This window comes from Tinamus guttatus, unplaced genomic scaffold (assembly GCF_059628265.1).
Source record: "Tinamus guttatus ecotype Peru unplaced genomic scaffold, ASM5962826v1 Tinamus_guttatus_pri_ptg000439l, whole genome shotgun sequence".
Classification (NCBI taxonomy): Eukaryota; Metazoa; Chordata; class Aves; order Tinamiformes; family Tinamidae; genus Tinamus; species Tinamus guttatus.
This window is the reverse complement of record NW_028288973.1, coordinates 1,710,188-1,723,019: the sequence shown is the minus strand read 5'-3', so window position 1 is coordinate 1,723,019 and position 12,832 is coordinate 1,710,188. Positions and strand designations below refer to the sequence as shown.

The 12,832-nt window shown below is 49.5% G+C and overlaps 1 protein-coding gene across 1 annotated transcript in view; it reads right to left on the bottom strand.

Moving 5' to 3' along the window:
* Window positions 1–10,348: 10,348 nt before the first annotated feature.
* The window catches only part of MYH9 (myosin heavy chain 9), a 69,655-nt gene continuing 67,171 nt past the window's right edge, over window positions 10,349–12,832 (bottom strand). The window contains exons 39-41 of the mRNA XM_088531907.1: window positions 12,514–12,622; window positions 12,043–12,215; window positions 10,349–11,877 (exon numbers count right to left, since the gene is read on the bottom strand). Coding sequence (XP_088388033.1) covers window positions 11,760–11,877; window positions 12,043–12,215; window positions 12,514–12,622 — 400 coding nt within the window. The 3' untranslated portion in view covers window positions 10,349–11,759. The remainder of the gene's footprint in view (window positions 11,878–12,042; window positions 12,216–12,513; window positions 12,623–12,832) is intronic.

Genomic DNA, 12,832 nt, shown 5'->3' with positions numbered 1-12,832 from the left:
GTTTAGCCCTGTTTGCCTCCAGCCCACATGTGGCTTTCGGGAAACGTTGACTCGCGGAGCTGAGGCTGTTGGAATATAAGCCCGGACGAGTGCCGTGGCTTCAAGGAGCGTCCCAGCCCAGTCGCGGGCTGGAGCGACCCTTTCTAGGGCAGCCCGGCAAGGCCTGAGGCAGCGAGTTGTCAAAAAAGAGAAGGAGCAACCGCTCCACGTTTCCTTTATAAATGCTCAGATTTAATCTCCAGATAGGAGACAGCTATTTTGAGATTGGAAAGGCCTTGCTGGGTCACTGAGCCCAGACCCCCGCTATCACAGACATCACGTCAGATAATACCTTTCATAAATTGCTCAAGCTCTAGCTAAAACAGCAGTTTTATGCTTCCTCTCCTTCTGCAGGGAGAGGGTTTTAGAATTTGTTTAATAATGTGCTCCACTTAATATAAAGTTGTTGTTTTCATTTAGTTACTTGATTTTGAAGGGAAAAGATAGGGTTTTTTCTAATGTTCTGATGTTTTTATAATGTTCGAATGTTTTCTAATGTTATGAGATTCACGACAAAATGTCAGCTTAGGTATTAGGGTAACATTAGCACCATTGCCCCCAGGATAGTCAGTAACAGGACAAAAATGCATCAGGTAAAATAGACTTCACTCATGTGCTTTAGCAATCGTAGCCTGGTCCACCTGCAGAGGATCCCAAACCCTCATAAACAACCTTCTGTTTCAACGTGTCCCCAGAAATCATGTTTCACCCAGCTCAGGCAAATACTTCCTGCACTTCCTGCATGCATCTTAGCACAGCACGCACATCCCGATTATAATCAAGCTAAGTAGGCATCATAATCAACGTAAGTAACCTTGCCTGACTGTAATTCAGAAATAAATAGGATAACCCCCCCTGCCTTTGACCTGCTATATCCTTGATAACTCATCCCCTTCTTCCAGCTTTCAACCACAAGAAACTCTCCAGCCAAATCCTTTCTTCATCAGTTTTATGAGATATTGAATTTTTAAATACATCCCAATCCATCATTTGCAGCTGGCATTCTCCAACCACAATATTTACTTCTTTCTCTTGGATGTACTGCAGCAGTAAAACCCTACCAGATCCATATGTCTCAAAACTTTGTCTGATGGCTTCCTTATAAGCCTATGTCCTATTGCAGATATGGCTTTGAGCATCCTCTAATGGCAGGTTTTATATTTTCACTGCTGGTCTTTCTCCCATCAGTATTTCCCTCATTTTCCTACAGAAGATAGAAATTCTAATTGCAGAGCAGTAATTAAAAAACATAAAATAATGAAATATTTAAAATAATTAATAATGTAATTAAAATATGTAAACGTATTTTCTGTAAGATATTGTCTTATGACTGGCTTGCTCTGGTGTTAAAGCATTTGCTGAATAGTTCAGAGAGGAGAGGAGATTAAAAAAAAAAGAAAAAAAGATTTCTTTTTTTAGGAAGGGAAAAAGGAGAGAAGAGAAAATGCAGGATTCTATCTATTCAGCAAAACTGAAATGCAGTGGCTTCAAAACCACATGGGACCAATCAATATCCTGTCACAGCATCTGGTCTAGTTAGCAAGCAGGTTTGCGCTGGTTATAACTGCAGAAGAAGAAAGAGAATACCCAAAAGCCGTGCAAGTAAAGCTAGGCTGGAGTCAAAACATAACTTTACTGTCTGTATAAGCAATGGTTGGACCTATTGCTTGCTTTTTTCTCACCTGGAGACCTAAATATGATTGATTAATCTGTGCATAGATGCAAAGAAGAGCCATGAGGGGATCTAAGCAGTGCTGTCATCCATTGCATGTAACGGTGCGATCGTATTCAGTGAATATTCATGTTCAGCAGCTAGTCTGGTGGCTGAAATCAAGCCTTCACCTCCAGCCCTAAGTGCCTGGGTTTCAGAAAAGGTGACGGGAGGGTTTGCCTTTCGAAGCCGCCGAAGCTCGAAGCTCGTAGCCAGCCTGCCCTGGGCAGGGGCCAAGATGCTGCCTCCGCTAGAGGCAATGCAGTGACGGTTCATGGGACCAGCGGGAGAAAGGTAAAGGGATTTCTAACCTACACTGGAGAAAAACAAGTGCAGAAGGAGTTGTGGGCTCTTCTGGTGGACCGCAGTGCAAAGAAAGTCCTACCAGCCTGCTGGTAGCGAGGAGAGCTCTGTCTTGGTGGAATATGCCCATGTGAAGGTTAACCCAAGCTCTGAAGGGGTTGTGAAGAGGCCATCAGCAGTGGAGACACCCAGTCAGGCCTGGGAGACCTGGGCCCTAGACCTTGCCTCCTGTGGGAAACAGCAGGCGATATGGTCCGGGTCGGGTTGCTGTCTTAGCACAATATTACACAGCCGCCCCCAGAAGAGGCTCCTGCCTCTAAAATGCGCTGACTCCCTCAGGAGACTCCAGCCCCACATCCCAACCAGCCACAGCTGAGAGGAGCCCCAGGCCAGGCGCCTGTGGGCCACATCCTCTCCAGAGCTCTCCCCTCACCGGCCACACTGCTCTCCTGCAGCCAGGCCTTGCCCCAAAGAAAGCAGGGACGTTCCTTCCTTCATCCCAACGGTCAGGAACGGTTTTGTTCAAATGGGGAAATCCGAGTCCGCTGTCCACAGCAGCTCTCCTACCCACACACAGCTTGCTGCTAGCTGGAAAGGAGCCGCTTTGGGGAGCCTCCTGCCAGCATTGCCCAAATCGAGGCATTTCTGTTCTGTATAAATATAGATTCTCTTTCCTAGGAGGCTAAAAAGTTCACTTTATGCTTTCTGTTTGGTATGAATGTCTCCTGGCAGTTTATTTTAATAAAATTGCAGCTTTTTAAGAGTTCATGGTGTTGATGTGAGACAGCTTCTCCTATGTCAGAGCTATAGGTACTGTGACCCTATGGAGAGCAAGTGTCCCATAACCCAGCTCGTCAGGGTGTGTGTGTGTTTGGGGCGGGTAGGGGAGGTGCTGCTGAGGCTTAAAAGCCGTTCAGCGGGGGAAAGCCCCAAATGCCCGGAGCTGCCTGTCACGGGCACTTTGTGCCTGCGGTCAGTGATCTGCTGCAGCGCTTCATGCAGCTCCTGCGTTTGGAGGAGCGCCTGTCTCAACAGAGGTGCCCGGTCTGGCTGGCATCCTGGGGTGAAACCAGCCCTGCTGAAAAAAACCTCAGCTCTCAGCTACAAAACTGGGCTTTTTGGCAGGAATACTTGAGGCCTCTGCTTCCTTCTGCCGATAGTGAGAAATGCATTAATAATTGCTGGCAAGAGTGTTGTAACCTGCCTCAGGAAGATTTTTCAGGGCCTGGAGCCTGCCAGAACACAGACAGCAGAGCTGAGCAGTGAACAGCCAGTCCATCTGCAAAAGACACCGAGACCTTGAAAGCTGGCTTTGGCTTGAGGAAATATTTCCAGACTCTCCTCGTGATCGTTCCGCTCGCAGCTCTGCCCGGCACTGAGCCCCGTGGCGGGTACTCCAGCACGAGCACACAGAGGCAGAGCCCGCTGCAGGATGTGACAGGAAACTCCGCCAGGCCTCCAGCAGGAATTCATCCCAGCTGCAAGGGCTGGTGGAGCCCTGCGGTCCCAGGAGTCCCCAGACGCTGCCACGTTTCAGTTTCCGAGTCCCACTCTCAGTTTCCGAGTTTCCTGTTTTCAGGCCTTGGAGCAAGGAGCCTGGCTGCAGCAGGACTTGGGGCAGGTGAGATGATGCCAGAAAGGCTGGAAAGGAGCGGACACCATGATGTGAACTGTCCCTCCTTGTTCCCGGTCCAAGCTAAACAGGGTGCCCCATCCTTGCCTTGGCCACACACTCATACGTGTCTTCTCCCTGGGCTGTGGTGTCTGATGCTAGGTGCTGCTGATACCCCAGTGCTTAGCACCATGCTTGACATGTGATCTCCCTCTGCCTCTTCCCCCATCCCAGCCTAGGGGGCTCTTCCCTGAGCGATGTGACTTGGCGCCCTTTCCGAAGGCAGAACATGCCTGTGGGATCCAGCCAGGGCCTGTCTGGTTGGAGAACTCATTTCAGAGAGGGGCTGGCAGCTGGGCTTAGAGGTGAAGCCAACTGTGGTTGAACGCCCACCAACATCTGTGAGATCTTCCACCCTCTTCTCTCAAACTCATTTCAGCCTATTTTTATTGTACCGATTTAGTGTTAGTCATTTTTCCTGATGTTTTGCTGAGCAACATCCAGGTCTTTCTTGGCTCTTGCTGAGTCTTTGGACCTGATACCTTTCCATGCATAGTCCCAGGGTTAATTACATGCTGGGGCAGGCAGCTCTTTGGAATTTCTACCTTCTCTCTCCATTACTTGCCTCTCTACCTCTGGATTAGGACTGGTAGGTGACACAGAAGCTCTGACCTGGTTTACCTACATGTTTTTGGTTTTTATTTCCTCTAACCTTCCCATCCATCCACCATCCAAAGCAAACAAGTCAGGTCTCTTCGTAAAGAGGCCTTTCCAGTCCTTGTTTATTCTCGAAGTCTCCCCTTGCAGCCTGCTGGGGCCTGTGCTGAGCCCTGCAAGGCAGGGGCCTGCTCTGCAGGCCGCACAGCATGCGGCATTAGAGGGTTTACGTTGATTCAATGTCCTCGTGTTTCTGCTGGTGGTAGTGGGCATGTGTGGCCAGAACCAGTCATGCCTGTGGGGAATGTAAGAGAACAAAACAGTTTTGTCAGCTTTTCTGTTCAAACAGGCCCAATTCTCCTGTCTTCCACCCAGGAATGAGCTCTGGGGTAGGTGAAGCTTACTTAGGTGCAGACCTCCTCTCTCATGCTGTGCAGCTTTATGCATTCTCCTCCACTCTAACAGGCCTATGAGAAGGCCACCGGCCTTCTCCTCTTTGTGTCGTCCTCACTGGCTGTAAGAGAAAGGCGGACACTTCCCTTAGCAAAGGGAAGGGGATGTAGCACAGAAAAACTCCCTTTGTTGGACAGCAAAGCGAACAAAACAACCACTGCAGCCCCTGTGGGGACAGCACCACATAAATGTTAGACTGGGAGCTTTGGCTCACAGTTTTGTGCCCAAGCTGTTCCTGCCGCAGGGTCCCCTTTTCCTTGTGTGGGGTCCCACTGAAGTCTCTTAGCTGCAGATCCTTTCCAAGGGCATGAGCAATGTCCTTGAAGTTACATCCCCAAACTCCCAGGTGACGGGAACCGCCAGTGGAGAAGCAGCGAGCGGTACTTCAAGCAGGAGCTGATCAAGAGGTTTATCTGCGCCTCACCCACAAGGGCACCGCGGTGCGAGGCAGCTGGGTGCTTCGCGCTTCCAAGAACGATGAGCAAGCTGCACAGCACACAGCTACATTGACAGCAGAAGAGATCAAAAGCCGGCGCAGCAAATTGGGCTCTGTGTTACCTTGTTAAAACCTTTCTTGGCTGAGCCAATCGCTCTGCTTCCAAGCCCGATGCAGCTCCTAAGGACAACATTAGCGCTCGTTGTGCAAGCTGACAGGAGCTGCCTGGCATCTGAGCTGTTCTGTCCTCCAGTGGTGAGATCCCCATGGGTGCGTGGCTGCAGAGGAGGCTTTGGGAAGCAGGGAGAGCCTCTGGAAGCGCCACCTCCAACCTGGGGTGAATTCAGCAGTGCGGGCACTGCCCGTGCAGCCCCTGTGCCTTCCTCAATGCCGTGGGCTCAAGGGGGAAGTGTCAGGGAGGAAACGAAACAAGAGGCTGTCGCACACCCAGGGAGGCTGCGTCCATCCAACAGGCCTCAGCGCCCTCCCTAGCCCTGAGAAGAGCCCAGGGCTAGAGAAAGAGGCCCGAAAGGGAAGGGGCAGCCAAAGTTGTTCTCAGTGCTCTCCCAGCTGTGCCTGGGCTAGGATTTTCTCTGGAGGGGAAGTGAGTACCAGGTGCCTGATGATTCCTACCCAATAGCCCCCATCACTGGGACTGCTTCCTGCTGGAGCTCAGCGAGGAGTTTGGGGGAGGCAAGGTGCAAGGTGGACTCCGCTCTGACATGGTGCTGTGTCTTTATATGGCAACACACAGAGATCTGTTTCCCTGGATACAAGAGGAATGAAGAACAGGAGGAAAAAAATCTTTTTTTTTCTTCTTTTTCTTTTCTTTACATTTACTCTTCACTTCACTCCCCGCACCCCCCATCTCCCTCCCCAAAATGGTGCATCTTTTGGCTGTACATTTTGCTGCTTCTAGGAAAATCTCTTGGCTGAATAGAACCAGTTCTCTTTGCTAGTACTTTTTCTCCAGTAAGACTTTTTCCTGCCATGGAGCTCCACTTCACTCTGGCCTTACATTAGGTTTGGGATGATGACTGACAGCTTATACCCAAAAAAGGAGTTCAAGAAAGTTATCCATTTATCCTGAGTAACCTCCCCTATCGTAACTCCCTTTCAGGGAGCTTGCACAGACTTTCCATCACAACTGGGCGAGAGTCAGTTAAGGCTGTAGTGTATCCAGAATATAAATCCAGATAATTCCATTTTGTGCTGCTAATTAGTGAGCAATGTGAAATAGTGAGGCCAGGCGCTCCGTCATCATTAGTTCTCCATTTTCTGTCTCGTTCTTCCTGATGACCAGAATGTTGAGCAATACTGAAACTTGCCAGGCAAGCCTCCTATCAAGGGCATGCATAGGTATTGAGACACCACAGTGTCCAGTGCTGCAGAAAGAGAGTCTTCTGCAGCCTGTGCATTCTCCTAGCAGCTGTAGGTAAGCAGAGAAATTAGCTCCTTAAATATCCCTTCTGCAGAAACGAGTGATTCCCTAGCTCAAAGGTAACTGTACTTTCACCCAGTGGATTTTTTGATGTCTTTCTCTACAAGTTTTATTTTTTAGAATGAAAAGGACCTACATCAGGCTCCCTGATCTTGGTGAGAGAGGCTTGCTCACCACACAATTGGCTTGAGAATGGGTTCGAGCATCTCTCTTCTTACAGACCAGACCATCGTCACTTGAAGCACTTCACACGTTTCCTTTTGCTGCACTGCCGCTCATTTATACTAGCTTAAAATGGTAGCAAAGCCTGAAGAGTCACAGATTTAGATCACCCCTTTTTCCTTCTGTTTTGGCTCAGTGTCTTGACAGAAGTAAGATCAGAAAGATGGCAAATGGTTCTCTACTTTTCGGGACTACCTGTCCTGAAACAACAAATGTCTCCACATGGGCTTTGAGACAAAGTTCAAAACAACATGTACCAGGCAAGGTTTGGATGCAGGCTTTTCAAGGAATGCTATGTGGTGGGATCTTGCCAGCAAGATTAGGATAAAGCATCTCAAGAATAGTTTGAGCAGCTCTCATAGCAGCGTTGGGCTTCTGAGACAGTGCATCCCGTCCCTCCCACCACAAGGATAGGGAGGCCACTCCAGACAACTCCAGAGCTTCTTCCCAGCTCTGTGTGCCGGGAGCCAGGCTGTGCCTCTGCAAGGACACGCAGTCCTGGCCAACACAAGCCAACACCTAGTGCTTTGCATGCCCTGAGGAGCCATTGCTCACCAGTCTCTACTTAGGCTCCAGCAAGCCTGGTCGGGCTGCATTTTAGTTTGAGATCGTTGAAACCACCCTTCTGCCCAAGCCCTCTCTCGCCTGCCTCTCCTGCGGGCACAGGAGAGCGGTGCTGCAATTTTCCATCACAGCTTGCCTCCTCCCCACTGTGCGCCTGTCACTGAAGCATCCTAGGCCTAGAGCCATCTAATCCATGACCTCCTTTCAGGCAAAGGTGAGGATCCATTAATGCAAATACTCCAAAGAAGTGGTATTTGAGACAAGGTGAGGCGTGAATGAGGTGGGTTAAACCCTCTCCTGACACTGTTGTGTTGAGTAAAGCCAACCGCAACCAGCTCTGACAGAAACGCTCTTCACTCTGCCCTTGGGCAAAAGCTGTGGCGCAAACAAGACTAACATTCAGCTCCTGTCCGTGCAGAGGGCTCTCCTCAGCACAACCCCATGCGGCAGGTTCAGCAATTTGCCTCCACATCCCTGAGGCTGCGACAAGGCTGGTTGCTCTGCCCCCTTCACCCCTCTGTGTTTGGTCATTAAAACTACCTGCAAGGGCCGTGCTGTAACCTACATCATTAAGATTATTATTTTTAGCCCAAGTTATTAATGTTAATGATCTAGGTTACAGCATAGGGCCATAAGCCACTGTGCCAGCACAAGAGCCTGCTGCAGGGACAGGAATGCTCACAACTAGTTTTACCACCCACCCTTGCATCTTCTGAAACTAAATCCAGGTGTCTCCTCTCGCCCAAAGGCTTCTAAAGCCTCCTGGAGATCAAGGCCATGGTTGCCTCATTCAGGCAACAGACAGAGCTGGAGCTTCCAGAACAATTATTTTGTAGGGCCCTCAGATCAGTTAGCAGTTTAACCTCAGCCACACTTGCTCACTGCAGTATTTGTAACCACTCACCTATTCAGGCCATCCCAAACATGTCAAGAAAATCTGCACAAGGCATTTAGCGACTGTAAGAGATGTAGGGAAAGGAGCAAACCGGGACAAGAGAACATGCTAGTTAAGGCTGCCCTCTGCAGGAAGGTTGAGAATTTTGCGAAAGACTCATTTCTGCCCTTGTGAATGTATCAAGAGGTGGAAGGTTGAAGGGAAGTCTTGTGTCAGTGGAAAAAAGACACAAGCCTCCTTCCCATGCCCAGGAGGACTGATCAACACCCAAGCAGCTTTTACATAAGAGGACAAAAAACAGCCTGAGCTTAGCGAGGTCAGCATAGAGCTGTTAAGGCTGTTCTGGTCTATATCAAGTCTCTGGCACAGCTGGCACTATTTCAAGAAGATCCTATGATCTGAGGGTAATGTCCGTGTAGTTTCAGGCATACATTGTTCACAAAACATCCTATATATTTCTGCAGAACAGGCTGGAAAAGAGGCAAGAAAGAAGCATGTGAGCCAATGGACTCCTAGATGAGAATTTCAGCAACTCAAATCCTGTTTTTAACAGCACCCAGGTAAGGCATGAGCACATCAGCAGTTACAGCCACCCACAGAGCCTGTATCCCAGGCAGCATGCACACAGCTCTGTCCCTTCACGCTGTTGCTCGTGCAGCACCCTAAGAGACTCCCCCCAATTACCTGTTGTTGTGCTTGGCGGTTTGACCAGACACAACCACAGCACGGGTTGTGCAGAGGGGAACTGTTGAGGTGGGCCCTGAAGTTCCTGAGTTCCCACGTGCAGGCCCCCACCTCCACCTCGGCACAACAGGGGCACTGACCTTCACACGTAAGCCAAGACCTCAGCTCATCCGCAGGGCGCTAACCCCTCGTTAGGCTTCACAAACCTGCAGCCTGTGCCACACAACAGGACCCCTTACAGCGCTGCAGCAAGGAATAGCCCATCATCTTCTGCACACCTTCCTTGCCTGCCACCTTCCTGCTGTTTCTTTTGAGAAGACTTCAACCCTTCCCCAGCATTGGCTTAGGCAGGAACCCCCCACTTTTCTGGCCTTAGACTCTCATGATCCTCTGAGAATCACTTTGCTGAAACTGCATCTTCATAGCTCCATGTTTTCCAGCACTCCCTTTTGGGGCATCCCTTGCTGGCTCTACCACAGACCCTCCTGGCGAGCACCATCACTAGCTTCTGAGCCACTTCCACTCACTGCAGCCCCTAGTGCAATTGCTAACTCAGATTTTCTTACCTAGGTTTAAGTCTAAGCCCGTGTGGGACAAAAGGGAAGTGGTTGTGATTATCAGAACAACTTGTATAACACATAAGGACAGACTAAGTCTGCACCATCACTTCTCCAGATAGTGGAGAATTTGAGCTGCAGGATCAGGTCGTCTTCTCCGAGCTAGAGCAGTGACACTGCACAAGCAGAGGACGGAGGGACCGCAGGTCTGCTCCCCCAGATGCAGGCTCCAGTACAGCACCGAGGAGGCAGCGATGGGGGCAGGAGCTGCTCCAGTTTACCATGCTGCTTGAGCACCTAGGACAATTTATTGTATTGGCAAAAATACAGCCACAAGTTCCTTAGTTCTAGGGAAAACGCTACAAAAGTAGATCCCAAGAGGAGAAAGGGGAAGACGATCGAAAGGAATTTTTGCTAATCCGTTGCTTACAAGTGACTTCTAGACATCTGTTATTTCCTCTATCAACTTTAATTTCTTAGTGGTGGAACAACAGGAAGGCAAAGGGAAGACCAGGCACCGACCTAGCCCAGGCCCACCCTACAAGCTAAGGTGCACACGAAGGAGCTGCACCACCTCCCTCGGCAGCGCCCGGCTCGACGCCCCGCGGGTGCCGCCACGGCCCACGTCAGCTCCGGGGCCACTCGGCGCGGCAGAGCGGCAGCGCTCGCAGACCTGCATCGGCTCCTGCTCTGGCACCGCCGCCTCCTTCAGCCGTGGCCCCGCAGGCTTCCCTGCCCCTGCGGAGGCGGGAACGGCGATACAAGCACACGGACTGCAGCACATGGATAATCTTTATTGGTAACATCAGTGGAGCACCAGTAAACCATTGCTGACTGTAGTGGTGACACACAGCTGAGGCACATGCTAAGGCACTTTTATTATATAAAAATTTTTTAATCTTTTTTATGACAGCAATTGGGACATATGGCTCCTGCATTTAGAGCGCTCAGGCATACAGTATGGTGCTTCATATTTAATTATTTTTACTTTGCTCATAAGTAGGTCTAAATGCAGCATATACAATATGGTTAAGAATAAAGGTAAATCCAGCAACCAGTGTACAGTGTAGAAAAGTAAAGACTATCTCTATATAACCATGGTCCCAATAGAAAGGCAGTGATAAAGACCTTTATTTTTTTCTTAATTACTTATTACGAGAGCTACAAAGGCCTTACATATATCTGTGCAGATTAAAGGGTTTTTAATATACTCTTAGTCAATGGTGCAGAATAACTAATCCCAACCCCTGGTTACAGAGCAGGTGCAAGAGGCTTGGACATGTCAATAAGAGGGATTTTCCCCTCCCCGTATCTCCACCTTCTGCCCATTACTCTTTAAAATTCCCCTAGATTCTGCCTATTACCATTAAATATATTTGGTCCCCCAGAGATTCTCAGATGAGCACAAGGACATTCTTCCATCTCTGCTGCCTGTCACTAACTACTGGTCCACGCTACCTTAGACAAAACCGCTCAGAGGCAGAGACAGTAACAGGACATCATTGCACTTCAGAGATCTGTCCAGATAATGAAAATGAAAATGAAAAGAAAAAAAAAAAAAAAAAAAAAGAAAAGACAACTTTGGCAAGTCCTGTCGGTGGCTGATCCTGAGAGAGGCTTCCCTCCTCACCTCTCCCTGGAAACATGTGAAAGAAGAAAAGGTGAATTGCCATGGCCAAAGCACACCGTTATTCCTGAAAACTGCTCCGAAACCTTGTGGGCGGGCAGATGAAGAGAGGCAGAAGTCTGAGGTCACTGAACATGATTGCCAAAAGCAAACAAAGAGGGAAGGGAAAGAATACAGGAAGGTGCTTCCCTGCGGCTGGGATCTGAAGACAAAAAGTAGATTTACAGCAAAAAAACAATCTTTCCCTAAGCCTCCAATCTGTGTAAGGATTCACCACAGCAGATATGGCACAGACAGTTCTACAAGCCCTCGTAGTTGCCAAACTCTGCTGGTAGATTTCAGAGCCCCGACTCTTTGGCATTAAATACAAAGAGGATTAGGAAACTGGAAAGAGGGGTAAGCTAGGAACACAGATGCCCAATGGCTCTAGACACACAGAGCTGGGTTTGCTGTGCAGATTCCCAGCCAACTTAGGAGAGGGTTTGCAGAAAGTCCAACAAAAAAGGGGAAGGTGGATGGGTCACTCCATCGCATGTAACCTGGGTCAAATGAGAGGACTTATTCAGTAGCTTTGGCATCACCGGCATCTGTCTTGCCATCCACTTCCTCATCGGAGCACTCTCCTGCACCCTTCCTGCCAATCCGACGTGTCACGACAAATGGCAGGTCCCCACGCCTGGGAAAGGAAGAACAGTGTGTCAGTAACCTACGACTTCACCCTCCACCAGACAGAAAGGAAGTGCTTGCTCACACTCCTTGCTGTGAGCAAAGCCTGTGCACAGTTGCAGCCACACCGTGCTGGCCTGGCTGCCACGGTGTCACACAGAGGATTCAGCCTTACCTGAGTTTGCTCTTGAGGGAGCTGACTTCTCTGTTCATGGCATCAGCTGTCTCAGTGGCATCCTCCAGCTCCCGCTGGAGCTTCCTACGGGACGCATTGGCTCGCTGGGCCTCTTCTTCAGCCTCCTCCAGCTGCCGTTTCAGCTGCTTCAAGCGCATGTTGGCCTTGTCCGCCTGAGTGCAGAGGGAAAGGAGGTCGGCATCTCTGGCACTACAGCCCTGCTGCAGCAGCAAGACCAGCTCCCCAACAACCCTGCGCCTGCCCCGCCTGAAGGCACTGCCTACGAGTAGGCAGCTTCAGGCTCTTCCTTAAAAGCATTCTCATCTGTATCACCTTGCAGTTATCACCGTGAGCGAGACAGGAGAGAAGTGCATAGGAAGCTTAATTCTAGAGCCTTCTAAATGCAAATGATACTTTGTTTGCAGAAAGGAAATCCTCCCACCAGAGCACTCTGTGGGTAACTGTACACACCTGATCTTTGTATTGCTCAGCATTACGCCTCTCATCATCCACCTGCAGCAATATGTCTTTCAGCTTCTTCTCGGCACGGCGCACCTGCTTGCTGACAGCCTGGCGCTCCCTACACAGAAATAGAGCCATGGCTAAGACATGAGATTATCCCCTGTTGTCCCCACTAATAAGACCTGAAACAGGCAAGTTAGAAACTAAGAAGATGCCACTAGTCATAATAACTTGAAGCAAAGGGGATGAGAAAAGATTTCCCAGAAAGATCCAAGAAGTCATAGAGTGTGTGACTCTTCCTGAAGCTACTGAGGGACAGCAACACTGC